General features: G+C 40.7%; 1 protein-coding gene across 1 annotated transcript in view; it reads left to right on the plus strand.

Annotated features, from left to right (window-relative positions):
* The window catches only part of LOC102213242 (general transcription factor IIF subunit 2-like), a 68,935-nt gene that overhangs the window by 44,701 nt on the left and 4,207 nt on the right, over positions 1-20,027 (plus strand). The window contains exon 6 of the mRNA XM_013914567.1: positions 17,764-17,845. Within this exon, the coding sequence (XP_013770021.1) occupies positions 17,764-17,845 (82 nt within the window). The remainder of the gene's footprint in view (positions 1-17,763; positions 17,846-20,027) is intronic.

Raw genomic sequence — 20,027 nt, forward strand, 5'->3', positions numbered from 1 at the left:
AGACCATTTGGCACCAACGAGCGTGCCATATTCAAAGTCACTTAAATCACTTTTCTTCTCCTTTCTGATGCTCAGTTTGAATTTCAGCAGGTCACCGTGTCTACACGCCTAAATACACAGACTTCCTGCCGTGTGATTGCTGATTGGATATTTGGTTTAAAACCTAATTGCAACGTGCTCAGTGAGTACCTGCCAAGAAAATGAACATAGACCTGGTCAGGAAGAGGCTCAGATTTATCCAAGCTGCTAAAAAGTTTACTTCCACAATCCTGTGTTCTACATCACAATTAAAGCAGTATAAATGAATTTTATGCATTATGATTTATACATTATTAAAAATGTTCAGAGGTCAAGATTCATCCAGAGGCTTTATTACCAGCAGGTCCACTGTATAGATCGGATTTGCAGAACAACATTATTTTCTGTTGCATCCTGACTGACTCCTTTAATTAAGTTAACGCTGCTGTGCCACATGCGTAAATGAGCACATCACTCTCAATTTAAAGGTCTTATTGTTTCTGCCGCTGGGTGATCCTTCGGGAAATTTTTACACGTGGCCAGCTGTGGGCAACCGACAGGAAGTCACTGAGTTCAATGCTCCTACAAAATCCCAGCTGAGTTTCAGTGATCCCTCAATTAACATCATTTCAAGATTAAAGGACGTAACTGTCTTCAATTTTCTTTATGAATCAAGCAGCAACCTGAAATTGAGCCAGGTTAAGAGCACATTTACAGGATAGTAAAAAAAGCAATTTCTCATTTGGAAACTGACGAGGTTGTTTTAATTGACACGTGTCCCTGCCACGGGCCTCACCTCGAGTAACAGCAGCCACTGAATGGAACCTTTGTACTGTGTTTGCGCTTTTGGTTCCTTTTTGGAGCATTTTAATGCAATTTTAATGCAATTTTATGACATGGCTTCCTGTGTAGCACAGCAAGCCGAAGAAGTCAGTGCTCCAGTTTTGGTGATTGAAATATTAGTACTTAATTAGTCGGTTACTTAGAAGTAATTAGGAGATTTGTGCTTTTATGTGTTGCACCTCTAATTGATGACCTAACGCTTGACCCTCTCGTCTAAATATGGCGAATTCTGGCTTTAAAAATGTATCTCAGCAGCCAAAATGCTAATGTAGAAGTTTGAAAATGCAGTGCCCAGAAACCGTAGACTGTATATAAATGATGACTGTAGCCACCATGACATCACTCTCTGTTTTTAGCCCTTTAAAACCAGATGCCTCGAACACAGGGCAGATCTGACTGAAACTGTGGAACCAAGGCTAATGCTTTGTTAATCATATGTCAATAACTGATGATTATACCTTTGTTTATCCATCTTAGTGGATAATAATGACCATAATTTACAAAATAAACATCATCTTGTATTTAGTGTGACTTCAAAGCATCAACAGAGCCCATAAATTGGTCAGAAAAGCATTTACTGAGGTCACAGGTCCAAGGAGCCGTGAGGAGTCCCCCTCTGCGGGAGATTAAAAGAATCCAGCTTAAAGGCATTTATCCAATGGATTCAGTATTTAGACAGATCCATCTTTTAGATAAAGCCTATAATCTTCATGGAAACTGCTCAGCTCATAACTATACTTTCATGGCTTGTATGCATCAATTAAAGTTCAGGTGTGTTTGTACAAAGACTGTCCTGAGAGGTTGGCAAATAATCAATGAAAGCTTCTTTAAGGGGTTTAAAAGGTGGGCATATTTCATTTTCTACTGTTCTAGGAGAGCATGATCCCCTCCCAAAATGCATGATTGTATGATACCTGTAAAGGCAGAAAGGTGAGATTTATAATAAAAGCCACTCTGACATTAAAATCCACCCTATTTTTAAACCTTTTTTAAAAACTCTCAATGCTCCGTTTTGCCCAAGAGGTTTTAAGGTGAGAAACAGACTCATTTATGCCAGACCGGTCCACTCGTAATTAAATGGCCCAGCACTCCTCTGTGTATTTACGGCACTTCAAAGCCTACTTGTTGCATATGGATGCTGCTAATCAATTTTAAAATCAAAACGAGTGGGTTGAGTAGAAGTGCAAACGTCAGAAAATCACTTCAAAGTTAACGAATGGAATCATTAAATTTCTTTAATGAAGCAGCCTCTGGGCTTGGCAGATATGAGCTTTAATGGGAAATTATATTTGGAGATCCAATCAGTGGCTTTGCCCCCGTCATGTCCTTACCCACCCCCCACCCTAGCAAACTCATTGCTTGCTTGTCATTATGTTTAGACTAGCCTGCCACAGCTGTTGTATATGTATGTGTGCACACAGTGTGTTCATGTCTATTTCCCTTTGTCTGTTGTATTTAGTAGCTGATAAAGTAAACTCCCAAGTATAAAAATTTGATGATGTCTAAAAGCTAGATGCATAAACTTCATTCAAGTTTCCAGACCTAAACAAAAACATCAAAATGATTAAACTTTAATCCCACGCATTTTTGTTGTATGAATTTTTAATATTAATCAAACTCAATTATTCCACATAAAGTCAACCAATTTTTTAAAATATATACAATAGCTTAGGTGTGTTTTAAGAAGCTGTACAAAATATAGCCTTAATAATATTAATATTTTCGGTGTTAAAACCTTCAGAGTACAAAGGGGTGAATCAAAATTCATGTTATTGTTTGAGCATTTATGAGTCGTCGGACTGCTTTAAGTACGGGAGCTGCCTACATGATATTTTCATATTTCAAGATCTATTTTATTCACAATTCACTGCGGGGGGTTTTTTCTATAACTCTTCCATAACAAGCTACGTTATTATCATGATATATCATAGCTTCAGTAGGAAGAAGCTTCACAAATATAATGTAAGATTAACATTGTAACGTTGTAACATTAAAGTAAGAGAAACAAGTATTGGTGCCCTGGATGTTTGATCCATTTTTCTCATAACTCACTTGAAGAACTCATTGTATACTTTTAAGGGTCAAATTACCATGTGGGGTAGGTCAAAATAAGTTATAATATAGCAAAGGTTTCCAGTTCAGTGTCAACTATATGCTTTGTCAAAAAGGAAAGTCTTAAGCTTGTTCTTAAAAGTAGAGACAGCTTCTGTCCAGCCTGGGAACTGGTTCCACAGACTCAGTTGTCTAACATAGCAGTAATAAAGGCATGAACTAGTGTTTTAGCATCACTCTGAGGTTTCTAATTTTGGAGATGTTGCGCAAATGGAAAAAACCAGTCTGACATATTTGTTTAGTATGCGCATTGAAAAGCACATCCTGGTCAACAACAGACTCCCAAGATTCCTCACAGTGTTCACAGTGTTACTGCAGGCCAAGCTACCAGAGTAAGCATCTAGTTACACAACATATTTATAAGATTTTTAAAGCCGAGTACAATAACCTCAGTTTCATCTCAATTTAGAAACAGAAAATAAAAGGCATCCAGGTCTTTAAGGCATTCCTGTAGTTTAAATAATTGGTGTGTTTTATCTGACTCCATGGATTTCACATATTCATTAGTGTAGTTCTGACATATCACATGGATCAACCAAGAAGTAGTACCATCCATCCATTTTTTGTCACTGATCTGGGTGCATATTTTGGTTGTAGCGGTCTAAACAGAGACACTGAAGTGTTCCTGAGCCAGCTGACAAATGTAATCTCTGCAGCATGTTCTGAGTGTATCCGGGGATCTCTTCCCAGTTTGATATAAAACGCCTCACCTAAAAGGATTCCTGAAGGCATCCTCGTCAGATCCCCAAACCACCTCAACTGGCTTCTTTTCCTCAGTTGTTTGTACTCATGATGTCATTCTTTTGGTCACTGCCCACAGCTCGTGGTCAGGGTAAGACTGGGAATGCAGATCAAACAGCAAATCAGCAGCTTTTTCCTCAATATTCTCTCTTACAAAAAATAGTCTGGAAACAAATGCTAATATATATATATATATTTCTTATCTTTGCCTTTTGAACACATAGAGAGGCCTGGAGAAGCATTTACTGTTTAAATAACAATACTTTGGTCAGAGTTAATAGAGTTTCACCACTTCGGTGGCGCTGTCAAGGTTCTCCAACAAAGGCCAAAGCAGCAGTCATTATGTGCAGAGCTGTGACTTTTTATAGCCCCATATTATTAACTCATCACATATAAACCATCATCAAGTGTGAAGTCATGAGGTTAATCATATAATAATGAACATTTCTCAAACACCAAAAAGGCTTCACAATAAAGCACCTGGAAAAAATATCCCTACATCAGTAACTACGGCCCTGAAAGTAACCAGAGTACAATAATTTACAAATACTTTCAGGTGCATGCATTTATTGATGATGGAGTCAAGAAGTGTACAAAATCTATTTGGATGCAAAAACTGAAGAAGTAAGCCACAATTAACTGAGTAAAATAAGTAAGGAAGTGGATGTTTCAGCATCGAAATGATCTGAAGCAAAGCGAGACCTGCTGAAAAAAACTGATAAGGAGAAATCAAAGTCTAAATCTCTCCAAGGACCAGTGATGTCAGCGTGTTGATGCCCCGGAGATGATGATCTGAAAGCTTTGCTCAAATGCTGAGCAAAAATTTGCAGAAACGGACTCATTAAATACATATAAAAGCTCCATTGCAATTCTTTAAGATCCAAGATCTGAAAAACTTGATACAAAACCTTGACGTTTAATGAAGCCACTGTCCAGACATATTACTCTATATTGATAATATATTTATTTTTATGGAATATCTTAAATATCTTACCTACAATGACATTGAAGTTTGACCTAAATGCACAAACACCTTTTTGGATTTCAGTAAAGTGTCCAGGTTTAACGATATTTTGCATATCATATAGCTGCTATAGTAAATTTATTTGTAACACTTACTTAAATGAGAGTAACACTTCTATGTGATGATAGGAATATTTCTGGAAACATTTCAGTTTTGTGTCTCTGTTAACTGCAGTGCTTTTCTTTATTGTGCAGTGTTTTTTGTATTTTTTTTTTAAGCATTGATTTGCTTGTGTGTCTTTTTTTCCCAAGCCACAGTACTCTACGTACATACACTTGTATTACTGATGAAATTAAGAGAGAGACTAATGTAGGATGAATTATGATACAGTTTGTGTTGTTCTTCATGATGTTACTCTGCAGTTTTAAGAACAAACATATTTTCCTGCATCTCAACTATATAAAAGAAACTGTGCTGCCACAGTTTTTTTTGTGTTTTGTTTTGTTTTTTTACAACTCCCATGTCTGCACTGCTTTCCACTGCACTATATTGTGGCTCTGACTGCGGCACTTTTAGATGGTATTTTTTGTTATTACAATATCAATCATGCTTAACTGTCCAAAAAAGTGAACACAGTCACTTTGCTATACATACAATACAATTTAAAAGCAACCCAAAGCAATAGATCTGTCACTACTACTACTTGGAAAATCATGGAGGCTGTAATAGTGCAGAGTGCAGAGCTGGGTTAGGCCACACGTTTTCACTGACACTGAAAAAGAAAAACAAAAAAACAAAACGCTCATATTAACCTTTCAACAAATTTTTATTCAGATGGCATGAGAGGGAATCAGACAGCTACACTGGCTTTAGCTAATCTAGTCTGTGACAAGAGACTTCGGCTAATCAAAATCCTTTTAGGTTATCTGTATGAAAAGGACGGGCTACACAGAAGGTAAGACTTTGCAGAGGACTTGAACCTGGGATAACAGGGTTGGAGTCTTGAGGATTGCCTAATGCTTGCTTTACAGCATAGCTCTTTGTGCACCTTCCCAAAAACAAAAGTACAAGTCACAAAGACATAGACCTCAACAAATGTGACTGGTATGTTTGGAAGTTATAGAGAAGGACTGGTACGGTGTCTGCACTAAACACCAAACAGAGACTGAGACTCGACAACAAGATAAAAGGAACATGGAGAAAGCGTGATAACTGAAACAAGGAATATAATACGCACAATAGGGTTGGGCGATATGTAAAAATTTTCCAACCGGGAATCGTCAGTCGAACAATGTGTGATATATTCGCGCATGTGCAGAGTTTTTGATGGGCGGGGCAATGTAATCATGCACGGACTGATTTGCGCGTTTACAACACAGAAGAAGTACAAACGGGGACGAACTAATTTAAAAAAAAAACAAAAAAAACCGCTATCAGTGTTAACGCAGCTTAAACGCGGTCATCACAATTAAGATTTTTAATGGTCTCAACCCATGTGGAGCGCAGAATGAACAAAATTTGGACAAACTGCTGAAATGTGTTGACAGAGAAGCCAAGAAAGGGCCATTTTTGTACATTTCTGCCTACTGCGGCTTTAATTGAACCATTTCCAGTTGAGATCTGCTCTGCTGCTGCACTACATCACACCTGTGTTTACATCTTCTTAGTTCATGATTGTAAATGAAGTAGGTAAAACGTTAGTTACGTGTTATAAGGAAATCCAGCACACGAAGGTATAAAAGTAAGCAGTGCACAAGTCTAGAAGAAATCAGCTGATTTTCACATGACCATACATCGATTGTAGATTCACACCTTATACTTCCATCTCCACTTCATCTTATCACCTACAGCTGGCTCTAGAAAACCATGTGTATGCGCGTGTGTGCGTTCTCACTGCGCCATCTGTCTTTATGAACATCAGTTTGTGTGTGAAATTATTCAAATTGCGCTTTTTTTCTGAATACTCGTGTGCCTACAAACGGTTCCTGAGAGCAAAAACTAGTGTAAACCCATGAAGATCACAGTTGGCAATATATCCAGGAGGTCACCGGGCTTCAATCCCATCCCAGCTGAGGTCGGAGGAAAGAATGCTGTTTTTGAGCAGAAATGAAATTATAATAATAAAACAGAACCGGGGTCACCTGAAGAGCCTGGAGCACAGTAACAAAAGCTGCTTATGCAATGGGTTAGATCTTGTGTTTGTAAGAGCAAAATCTTTTTGTAGCTGCCGAATGAAGCTTGAGGTCAATAAACGTTGAAAAAAAAAAAAAAAAATTTAAATGGATGCGCTGTTAGGCGAGAAGAGAAAGCATCCGTGCCTGATGAATTTCTTTGACGTATTTATTGCTCTGATTCTATATGCAGGCTTTCTGCATGTTAGTGAAACAGATGAGAACAGATGGAGAGACGGTGTTGGTGGATGAAGGTCTAGTGGGCGGAAAGCTGTTTGTTGTTTTAACATTAGGAAGGTCACAGCTTTGAGGAAAGGGCCTCGGAGCAGATGGAGGTAAGAGATGAGCATGAGGGGGTGGACGAGTGACCTCCTCGCGCTTGTGTCTCTCTTCCTCTGCCGTCTTCACTCGGACACTTTTCGCTTCTCTGCTCTTACAGAATTAGCTAAATGTAATGGCATTAAATGTATTTACACATCTGGATTATAGCTGATACAGGTCTTGACTTCTCCGTGGCCTATTTATTTTCTTTTTCCCGTCATTTATTAGTAATTATTCAGCTGTTTAATGCTCTAGTTGTTGAATCAGACATGGCCTCGTATTCTTAAAAGCTTTGCTCAGATCTCAATAAATTTTAAATTATCATGCCGCTCTTTAATCAGCTAATTTACTTAATCTCCTGGCTTCTTTTGTATTAAGTGGTGCTAATATTATGAATAGATTGAACTGCAGTAAATGGGTGGGCTTTTTATTAAGAGGGAAAATATGCCAATGTTCTTGGCACTTTGCATTTTTGTCTGCTCGCCTAAATCACTGTGGGCACCACCACTGTGTACAGTAATTGTTAGCTCTGCTGTTCTGTGATAAAATGATTGGTGGTCATAAAAATATTACCCTTGAACAATTGCCTCGCTGGAGCTTCTTTTATCAGCTTTCTTTTGTCTTGGTTGCACTTTCAAACGTGAGGACATATTGAAGAAGTCTGTTTGATTAATAACGATTGGGCGTCTTGGAAAAAGCAAACCCTGAAGACCACTGAATATATTGAAATGTGCTGCAATTAGAGCCAGCGTGTGCGCTGATGGTCTTTGTTCCCAATCTGTTATCTGGCAGAGCTTCATCTGTGAGAAGAGAAAATGTATTTTGAATAGATCTGTATGAAATAAAAGAACAAGGGTGCGTGAAGCAGTGGGCTAAAAGCAGAGGGAGGGATTTTCGTTGGGGGGGGAACACATTGTCTGATATAAATTTCCAGTTCGAGTGTTTGTCTTCAAACAAAGAGATAAAAATGCAAAATAAAAATGGAAGAAAGGGTCCTTGAATTCGGTAAAGCTGTTATAAAAGAAAAAAAATCATTAACAGAAAAAGTGCTGCTTTTAAAAGCCAGCCTGATTGAAGACATGACCGGGCTGTGATGCAGATGTGCTCAGCAGACGTCAGCTCTGATGTGGAGACACCTGAAGCGCTTTCTATTTTTATTGTAATAATTATGCAACTTATGATGTATTTGGCCTTTTTAAGCTGCAGGAACTCAGCACCCAACACAATATGTCTTTGGATGACATCACTGTCAGCGGCTGCGCGCATACTTTTTCCTTTTGGGGGTCGGACTGTGCCGTCTGTATTCAGGATGGTGTTGTAAGTCGGCGTTAGGTTACCTTTGTTAAATTCAGGCCTCTGTAATTTATAGTATGACATGATGGGCAGGCAGAGAGGAAGTGCGAGTGCAACAATGTGGGAGACGAGTGATTCCAGCTAAAACCTGAAAAAGAGTGAAGTGCATCTGGACATTTCTGTCTCTGCCACTGTTTTCTTCACATGTAAGAGACGCTGAACCGGAAAAGCGCTTTACTGGTCTTGAGTGCACTTTGCAGAGTGAGACTGCGACCTTGAATATATAGAAAGAAGGAGCAGTCCAGCAGCATGTGGTATGACCCCCCACAGAGCCCCAATGGCAACATCAGTGAGTCAGTCTGAGATTACATAAAGAGGCAGGAGACACTTAAAAATAAAAGTTTGTTAGTTTCCTGGACTTTATCTGAAGCCAGTTGATTTAAAGTCTCACTTTCAACTCTTTGAACACTGTAAAACACAGCAGAAAGTTACAAAAGTACAGTTTACTCAACTCAGTCTGAGAAAGTGTCTTGATGTAATCTTCAATATCCACCTAAGGAAATCCCATAAAAGCTGAGATGTTTCTCCCACTGAAAACGCTACGCCCAGACGAACAGAATCAACTTCTTGGGATCAGTCTGAGATTGTCCTTATCCCCCCAAAAACACCACCAAATTCTTATTTTAACCAACAGTGTAATGCTTTAAAATGAACCACCCTCTAGTGATGATGTGGAAAAAGTCACTGGTGGAATCACCATCTATAGTAGGGTGGGCGATAAAGCCTCAAAATTATTTTATGGTTATTACATTTGCGATATATAAATTATACTGAAAATCATTTTATCTGTGACTGCAGTTCGCAGGCAGCAGCAAAATTAAATAAAGGCCATTTTCCACCCTTCTTTTCCAATCAGCTGTTGTCAGTGATGACACACTGCCTCAAAGTGTGAATCTACTGCCACAAGCTCCCAAGACCAAGCATTATAGTGCAGTAGCAGTGACACAGCGTTTGTCGAATGTAAGCACTCTGGTTTTATCTGGTGTAAAATTATAAAATAACTGCTGAACACTTTAGTTTAACAGTAACTAAAGTAACATTACAGGAGCTGAACAATAATGTCATTAATAAAACTGAAAAATATCATTTTCACTGGGTTTTTGCATGTTGGGTGGAGCTTTTTTAATTTTTACCACTGTGTAACCACATCAGTAACTTTTGTCCTTCCTGTCGTATGGACTCGTATTTCCTCCTCGCAGCCATTATACCCCTGTTGCCAACTGTAATCTTTCTGGGTTTACGTTAGTTTTAGCTCTCAGAGCAGTTGATAGCTGTAGTTGTCTTTGGTGTTGCGGTTTTCTCCTGTGCAGTACCATCTAATCTCATAGACTTATGCATGTACCTTTCCGTTCTGCCACCTGAGCTACAATAAGTCTATGTCATGGTTGTGTCTGTGGGTTAAATGAATCTAATGTACAGGATCACGCAGGTGGTCTCAGAATCTCATCTCTGCTTTTCACGGATGATGTGGTTCTGTTGGCGTCATCGGGTAGTGGCCTCCAGCTCGCACTGGAACGGTTCGCAGCCATGGTTCTCAGCCGGAAAAGGGTGGAGTGTCCACTCTGGGTCGGGGACGAGTTCCTGCCCCAAGTGGAGGAGTTTAAGTATCTTGGGGTCTTGTTCACGAGTGACTGGAGAAGGGAGCCGGAGATCGACAGACGAATTGGTGCTGTGGCTGCAGTGATGCGGACGCTGCACCGGTCCATCGTGATGAAGAGAGAGCTGAGCGTAAAAGCGAAGCTCTCGATTTACCGGTCGATCTACATCCCTGCCCTCACCTATGGTCACTAGTAGTGACCGAAAGAACAGGATAGTGGATACAAGCCATGGAAATTAGCTTCCTCCGAAGGGTGGCTGGACACCCCTTAAGAGGTAGGGTGACAAGTTCAGACATCTGGGAGGGGCTCAGAGTAGAGCCACTGCTGCTCCATATCAAAAGGAGCCAGTTGAGGTGGTTCGGGCATCTGACAAGGATGCCTCCTGGGCGAGGCGTTCCTGGCATGTCCCACCGGGAGGAGGGCCCGGGGCATGCTGAAGAGATTAAATCTCTCAGCTGGCCTGGGAACGCCTTGGTGTTTTCCCGGACAAGCTGGGTGAAGTGGCTGAGGAGAGGGAGGTCTGGGCTTCTCTGCTGCCCCCACGACCTGGGCCCGGATAAGCGGAAGAAGATGGATGGATGGAGGATCATGCAATGCTGCTGATGTCCAATTGCTCACAAAGATCAAATACAAATAAGGGAGATGGGAGTCATGTGCAAAATCAAACTAAAGCGGAAGAAGACTGAAAACCCACCTCACATTGGGCTGTCTGATTCAGGCTTCTGTTCTAAACCAGTGTTGGTAAGCTTAAATTATAAATCCAAACCTGATAACAGGACTGCCACAGCCAGTCAGCACACGCTCAGGATGAATCAGAGAGGAGAGGACAGGTTGATTAGTTTTTGGTGGCATACAGAGGCATGCACAGCCTGATTCTGAAAACATCACACGATTTTACCCTTGGAGATTCTTTAGCCATCTTCTGTGTTAGACAATGTTGATTTAAAAAAACAAAACAAGTCATCCGACAATAACGATCACAATTTCAGCTGCTTTATTCAAGCATCCTCACCTGGAGATTTGCTTCATTCACATGTGTTTTATTCCTCAGGAATCCTAATATGGAAAAGGAAAATAAAAAGCATGACAAAGAGAGAATCTGTTCACGTCGGTGTGGTTGTGTTATGTTATATTCATGATTTCATTGATATGGTTGAGTAACAGCCATGACATTTCTGTATCACTGAAGAGTAATGAGGCCCTGTGAATGATATGTGCGTGGGAGAATTAAAATATCGATCGTCTGTTGAAGGTGTGGACCACAATATTCATGTAGCGCTCGAGTTTTATAGTAAAGCCGTTGTGCAGGAGTCTGCAGCTCGTCTCAAGTGTTCCTCCCACACAGACGCCTGAAGCTACATTTGATGTGGTCAGTCATCATCCCATGCTGGTCCTCTCGCTCTCTCTCTGCTGTTCATGCTGTTCATGTTTACAAAGGCGCTTCTCTGCTACAGTCAGTGTCCTTTCGGGCCTCGGAAAGAGGAAACGGGAAGACTTGAATGGCAGGAGGAAAACAATCCGCTTGTCCTTGAATCTGTTTGACCGCAACTACTTCATAACGGCGATGAAGGCGAAAGATGCTCAGCGGCGCGGTGCTTGTGTGCACACGTTTCTCATGTGTGGGTGTGTTTTTAGGCGTGTTGCTCTGGCACTCACTGGCCAATAATTGCACATAATTGCATCCATTAGTGGGGGAAAAAAAGATGAACATTAGTGAGAAATCTCTGACACCTTAGTGTTTGTCCCCTCAAGATTTAAAAAACGGACTCTTGGCGGGCAGTTGATGAAATGTTGTGTGACACATAATGTCAGGTGGTGGTGTGATGGTTACTATGGTGACTGTGGCGTTGCATCTGCTTTTTGTTCAGCTTTGGTTATCACTGAATACGTAAACATATATACATACATGCATTCATACATGCAGTCACTTATCCTGCAGACAAGGGCTCCATTGTTGAATATAAAAAGGTTTTTTTTGGGGGGGTTTTTTCTTTTTAAACACAAGCGAGCCGCAGCACTGAGTGACATGTTCAGCCTCGGTGATCTATAAAGTGCAAATTTATCCGCTGCTTATAATAGTCCCCAACAAATTCACTGTTTCCACCTGTTTTCCCTGTTTTCTAAAATGGAAACTACACGACTAAAAAAAATGTAAATAATTAAAGGACTGCTTTTTAATCAGAGTGTAGCATCAAGTAATTTAAACTTCTTGAATATTGATCTGGTCGGTTACGTAACAGAGGAGGTTGTTAATCAGTTTCAGCTGATTTGCTGGTAATTAAATTGGCAACAATGAGACAACCCCCAAAACACTTTTAAAGATGGGGGCCACAGACTGATTAGTTTTTCCACTCTGGTTTTGCATTTGGCTTGGGTCAGTGTCAGTACTGGTAGCATGAGACAATACCTCTCCCAGCACAGTCTCAAGAGCGAGTAGGAGCTCTCAGGAGAACATTACCTTGCCTGTAACATCATTCAGCATGACCGGTTTGGTAGCAGGTCAAGAGTGATTTGGGGAGGGATGTCCATGGAGGGATGCACAGACCTTTACAGGCTAGGCAGTGGCACCCTGACTGCTATTGGTCGAAATCCTTGGATGCACTGTCATACCCTGGGTTTTCTCCCGGTGCACAACGACGTCCGGCCTTATATGGCGAGAGTATCCAGGCAGTTCATAGAGAAGGAATTGATACCTCTGACTGGCCCCCATGCTCACCTGACCTAAATCCAAAAGAACACCTCTGGGACATCAGGTTTCAGTCCATGTTTTGCTTTCTGCCACGTGTCCATTTCTCTTTAGAAGGAAGCAGGTTTCCTGGATCACAAAGGAAGCGATTACGTTGTTCTTTGAGAGACGCCTGTCCAACATTGTCATGGACTTATGGCTCAGGTAAAATAAATAACTCAATACAATAATAATAACTTGATGTGTAGAAAAGAAAAGCCTAACAGAATAAAAATATCTGAACACAAACCACAAGAAACACTTGCTGCTGTGTGTTTGCAGCTCTTGTGTTCTGTGCACCACTCTTTGTCGTCTTATTAGCATTAACACACAACCCTGCAAACATGAACAGTGACCAGAGGTCATTAATTGCCTCAACAGTCTAAGTCACGGTGGCAAATTGGCAGCCGCACTCAACGTCACCTTCAGACAAGCAGACAAGAAAACACTGGAGTTCAGATGATAACATAACAGTAACAATGAAGGACCAACAAAACATAAATGCAATAACTGTCATAGCATCTTAAATTAACAGATTAACATCAACATGAACAGTCCCATGAGTCTTTGCATTAGTGACCCCTCACCCCTCAAGGACCCCTCAAGGCTGCTACAAGATAATAAATAAATAAATTTTGATATTAAATGGTATTAATGTCATTCCAGATATGCTGTTGGAATGATCATAAGCATTGTTTATGCACAAATGCGCACATGTATACAAACTATGAATGAAGCTCACTATCTTCAGTTGCGTTCATGCACAGTGAGAGGTGGAGGCATGCATTCTCACGCCTGTTATACGGTTCTGCACTCATGTCCATTTGCATGTCTATTTGCCTACGCAGAGCCCACGCAGAGGGGTATGAAACCTAAGTAGGTGCGCTTGCGTGCAGGCCTCCAAAGACCCAACAGATCAGTATCAACATGGATGACATTGTGTGTAGATCAAACGCTGATTGAAAAGTGAGCCAGAACAGGAAGGGCTCATCAAAAACAGCAGAGATAGTGGCTCCAATAGATAGTTTTCACTTTTTTTGTACAATCCTATCTGAACCACAGTTATATTTGCCTTGTTTCATTGTTTCTTGCACTTTCATAATTAAAACTTAGCACTGAGGTTTCCCTCAGAAGGGTTGAGCTTCATATTAAATGATTCAATAGCTGTTACTTTGCCACAGCGCTACAGTTTAAATCAGCAATAAATGAACTTCTAGAGTTTCTTATTTAATATCCTGTTAAAACTAATGGATATGGACAGTACAGTGTATATATTTGTTAGTGTATGTGGGTTGGTTTTTTTTTTAATTCAGTATATAAAATCCTAAAAATTTCAGGCAGCCTAGATTAAAATGTAATTGTGCTTTCATTATGGGTTAGTAGAGCACATGCATGTGCTTTTATGGGCCAACATGCAGAGACATATTTTTTACGTTATTTAGTCATTTGGGAGAAGATCGGTAAAACAATAACTGCCTCACAAGCTATGATATGCACCCTTGTAATTATCTGGACAGGATGCTGCATCATCTGGGATAACGCAGACGAGGGAACAAAAGAAGCCGATTGACAGATGATCCTGCTGCGCCTCCGTCATCAGAAACTGACGTTTCTTCGGATGACGCCCGAGAGGGAGAGACGTCTATGCCGGGGACCGTTTCTTTGCATTATGCCCCCGTTTCAAGTAGGAGGGACTGAAACAAAAAGGAAAAATGCACAGGGTGCAGATGGATATGAGAGGGTTGGTGTGTAGCCATCAAGGATTTACAGGATTTACCACCTCAAAAATAAGAAAAGCCTGTTAAAATAAGTTTGACAGCTTGTCTCTCCACTGCACAGGTCACTCAGGCCTATCAGGCTATTCATTATGAATGCCTCGCCAACTATTTGCTGGCCTCTGCAGCTCCCTGTAGACTCGCTCTTTCTGTTTACCCTTTGAGCATCTTTGTCTTTCTGCTGGTTTTGTTAAATGATGAGTGTAAAATGTAGTGGCTTTTTGGACCTTTTTGCGCGTCCGGCTACAAACGATGCCAACAATGCACAATAGCGAGAGCCGCTGCCAATCTGACGCCAACGCTCACCAACTGGACTCCGGCATTTCCTGAACGTTCAGAAAAAAAGAAAACAGAAAACGGCTCCCGATAATGATTGGAGAGGAGCAGAAGAGGCATCAAACGGTTCAGCAACAAGGTTGTGGGTTGGGCAGTTGGATAATTGGCTAAAGCACCTAATGAAAGAACAGCTTGAAAATAAATCTAACAAAAGAAAAACCTTTGTGCAGGGTGAATGACAAACGGCAGGAAATGTCAAGCTGCTAGTTCTGGCTGGACTATAAGTATGTTCACTTGATGCTTTATGCTAGTTGAAATGTGTGAAAGTGAAACTCTCTGGATGTGATCAAATAAAAGTCCCTTGCATCTAAACGTACGCATAAGGATACAGCAGCTTGTCCGTTTCCAGTCTTATGAGCGAATCCAGTAATTATGCAGTTTGGTGCACTTGTTTAAAAGAGACAGCTATACTTGATAAACGAGCTACGTAGTTTATTCAGTGCACTCAGCTATTTGTAGCGCTCCACTGACAGCAATTACGGCTACGAGCATGTTTGAGGCTCCTTCTAGCAGCAGCAGCGCACACCTGGCTTTTGAAGCACTTGTGCTCGTTGCGTATTGTCTCCTGCTGTGACAGATTGGATTGGAAAGTGTTGGTAAATTGCGGTCTGTGTCTAAACTGATGTGCAGCTGGGTTCAGGTGCTTTGTGGCGATAGAAGACATTCAGAGGTGTATCACAAATCTCAGAAAGTGTATTTTGGGAGAAATTAACGTAATGCGCTCCCAAAAAAAGAGTGACTAACTTTAATGCTGATGATTGAATTTTGAACAGATCACAGCAAGTACATCTAAACGTTTTAACTGCCCTCTTCAACTCTTTCCTGTACTCTCCCTGTGAGAGGTGCTGAAACGAGTATAAAGAGATGCAAAATGACCACAACAAGTATCTTTTTTTTAAAAATTGTGTTTTGTGTCTCCTTGTTAAAGCCATGGGTTTGGCTCTTATGTTGGAAAAGCTCCTAATCGGTCCAGGTTGGGTCCTACTCGAGTCTCAATGGTACCACCGACGAATGCACACTGACGTTTTTAGAAACACAGTGAGCTTTAGTTTCTGAAAACCAGGGAGCACCACAGCCCCCACATTAAATGACCTTCAATGAGGAATCCTCAAAAAGCTTTTATGCACGGGGGTAGTGAGAGTGGGCGTGCAGGCTGGTTGTTTTTGTTGCTTGAAAATGCAGGTAAACACTCAGTGTGAATAATTGTGAATCTTCAGAGTAGAAAAGGACGTGGCGTGGAGCTTTCTGGTGTGATCTGCTGTCATCATAGACTGTCACATCCGTGTAACGGCCTTTAATTATCGCGTTCAATTTCACTGTCGCAGTCATCATCATCATCATCATCTTCATCTGCCCTTTCCATTTATCCCCCACTCAAGACCTCATCTTCTGCTGTCTGCTGTCAGTCACGTTAACCTCAGCCAACGTCGGGATGGTTTTGTGTGCCATTTGAGTTGTTTCTAAATCAAATTCAAGGTCTCACTTAAATGTTTGTTTTCTCCTTCTTGAATATGTACAGTCTGTGGCTGAAATATCTATCAGTGGAAATATCAGCCTACTTTTTAAAATTAAATACTATTAAATTAAAAAAGAGTAAATAACTAACTTGGTGTGCAGTAAATGCTTTCGGTTGAGAGAGTTCCATGTAGCCTTTTACATATGGCACAGTCTCGTCCCTTAGCTTTACTCTGTTAAAGCTGGATCTTGTACAATCATCTACAAGGCTACATAATGTGACTATTTAGGAGTGAGGTTAATAATAACTAATGATTAAATGCAGAGTGGACAAACACATGCATAAACACTCAGTGCAACATCAGTGGGAAAAGATTTTTGAATCAGATGAAGAACGTGGGCTGTGGTCTTGTTCTGTGACCGAGTGAGGAAAACCCTGCCAGGTAACATCAAACAAGCCCAAGATTTGAGGTTTTGCAGACAGGAGACCGTGACATGATGTTAACTTGTCAGCTATTTTGAACGTACATGGTCGCGATGGAATGAGGCCTAGCAACCGCCTGTGGCTAGACTGTTTGCCTTCAAAGTTTTTGAACATGTTGTTTTCAGCTCCGAGACACAACATTTACTTCAAAGGTGAGCCGTCTCCATTTCTGCTTTCCATCGTGCTTTTTCAAGGTTTGCTACTCCTCAGCTAGTAGTTTGTTAGCAGTCTGCAAACACACAATCTGCTAGCAACCAAAGCAATCACCAGGAAGTTTCTTCTGCAGCAACATCTGATATCAGCTGATATCAACCAACATTAAGGAACCACTACCGACCAGTCGGGGAATACATGTTTCCCTAGCAACTGGTGGCTGTATCCTGTCCCATATGGTGGACATCTCACGAGCAATGTACTCATGATGTCAGAAAACCTCAGTATAAAAAGCAAATAAAAATTAAGTTAGAAAGCAAGCATCTACAGCAGTCTGAACTTCTAACAGAGATTATTCATGAATACCTCATTAAGTGAAACTTGCCCATTTTTTTAAAGTATCTAAAATGCAACGGTTTAGATATATAAGATAGAAAATAAGGAAATGCATTGCAAGTCCACTTCAAATAGGCTGAAGGTAGGAATGTGTGCATTCACCCAAGTTCTCAAGAGGTTAAAAACAGTTTCTGGTAGTTACTTGTAAACTGATTCTTCCAAATGTGCACTAAAGATACCTGCAGTTCAATAAAAATGTGTGTGTGTGTTGTTTGAGTTACACATCAATAAAATGTGGATAACAAAGACTTCCCTCCGCTTACAGAATCTGTGTGTCTGAATCATGATTAAGCAGTTGAGTCACTGTCTTTGTTGTAGATGAAATCAGTCTGGAGGGGATGGTGGTGCACCGAGCCGAATGCAGACCAGTCGTCACTGACAGCTACATGAAGCTGAAGAAGTGAGTGAACGCTGAAATTTCTCTTCCAAATGCTGCAGTTTGAAAGCTGTTAAATTCATCTTGCTTGAGATGATGTAATCCCCAAAACTTAAACGTTACAGTGGTTCTTATTGCAGTTGATTAGAATAATATACAGACGGAAAAGAGAGTTAGGAACTCTATCGAGGAGGTAGATGTATCATTGTCTCATTCTACAACCAAGAGATGCCTTCATGCATGGAAATACAGAGAGTTTGCAGCAAGGCACAACAAGCTGGTTACACTCAAGAAGTCCAAATTAGACTTTGCCAGAAAACATCTAAAAATGAAGTTCTGGGAAGAAAAAAAAAAAGATGAAGCCACGATTAATTTGTACTAGAATTAGGAAAGAGAAAAGTATGAAGAAAGATGGAAACAGGTCAAACCATGTCATCTGTCAAACATGCTGGCACGGGCATGTACATGGCTGCCAGCGGAACCGGATCACTGGTGTTTATTGATGACAGACCTATAATCTCTGCTCAGGTTCAGAGCAAATAAGTTGAAGGCATTAGATACAAAACTGAATGCAGAAAAAACAACAAACAAGCTGCAACTGAAGGTGGCTGCAGCAAATCCCTGGCAGAGCATCTCATCTCAGAACACAGCAACCGATTGGTGGTGTCCCTGGGTTCTAGACTTGATTGTACGAAAAACAATCCTCATGTTTAAAATTCTGTTAGTTTGCCTAATTACTTTTCAGTCCTTGATAATAGGAGGCTGTATAAAAATATAAAAACAGTCGCTGCAAGTTCAGGGAAGTCAGATACATTGTGGTCCATCAAACGCAGATATTTTAGAGGTGCACTGGTAACAAAGTATGACATTTGGAGAGCATCAAACACAAATGTACATCAAACACACAAAGCAGTAAGGGTTTTATTTGTTGTTTTGGAAGTGTGCTGTTGAATTTGCTTCTTTCACCCCTGAAAAGCACGAAATCTATTCAAGTGTTGTGAATTAATTCCAGCGTGAGTAGACAAGTTGGCAGCGTGTTGACAGGATCACGACTGCAACTGTTAATTTGTGTACACTAAACACTTGAGTCCACTCAGGCTGTTTTTTTGGGGGGGGGTTCAATTTTTTTATTTCCAAACTGGTTTCTGTCTCCTCTTCATTGTATTATGCTATTCCAGCCAGAGTTGGAGGATGGCATTGCTATAGCAACAGCATCACTGTGGCAGATGCACTGCTACAATCCAACCGAAGGCAAACACAAAACACAGCAGTGTGTGAGACGCTTCCTCTGTCGACCATCAAATCAGCGAGGCACATTAGAACTAACAAAAAGCACCTTGAAAGCTGAAGTGCAAAAAAGCAGTCTTACGTCCTCTGTCCCTAACATGGCCGGTGTGTGTTCGTAACAAAGCTGAGATCCTCCTTAAACATTACAGGATGGCAGTATTTATCTAACACAGAGCACGGAGCGAACTTAGATCTGTCTGATTTGTACTTCGACACAAACTTGAGAAGAAAAGTCTTCACTTTTGGATCCAGTTTTTTAATCTCCCAGTTGGACAGCAGCTGACAAATGGCCCTCCATCATTTCAGGCTACAGGATAATGAAGGACATTATGTTGTCATGGTGGCGTCTGTGTGTGTGGACACAATTCAAGAATAGTTTCGCTACATTTTCAAATGATTATATGAAGCTCTTTGCCACCTTTTCCGGTACATTAGTGAAAATATTCAATCGAATAAATGTATGCATTAGATCCAATTTGATCATTATTGGGTTTATTTATAAATGGGGAGGACAATCGGCTTCACTAATGGCAGCACTGAAGCAGGAGTGCTTGTGGCCAATATCAGTTATCACAGTGATTATGGCAGGACATCAGGGAGGCAGAGTGCTTTGCTGTTTGATTTGATGGTCGAACTTTAATAAAAAAAATTTGAGTCAAGATAAATGAAAGTCAAAAAAATAAATAAATAGAAAGCAGGATATCTTCAAGCAAAGCAGCTGCCATTACTTGTTTGCTTAGCTCAAGGTTATGACAGTTGTGTTTTGTGCCAACAGGCCAATCTGTCAGCTGAGATCACATTAGACGTTAGAGCACAGATGATAGAGGAAACTTTCTCTCTGTGTGTGTGTGTGTGTGTGTGTGTGTGTGTGTGTGTGTGTGTATGTGTGTGTGTGTGTGTGTGTAGACTGTTCCCATGG

The sequence above is a fragment of the Pundamilia nyererei genome, unplaced genomic scaffold (assembly GCF_000239375.1).
Source record: "Pundamilia nyererei isolate P.nyererei 1_Seehausen unplaced genomic scaffold, PunNye1.0 scaffold00206, whole genome shotgun sequence".
Classification (NCBI taxonomy): Eukaryota; Metazoa; Chordata; class Actinopteri; order Cichliformes; family Cichlidae; genus Pundamilia; species Pundamilia nyererei.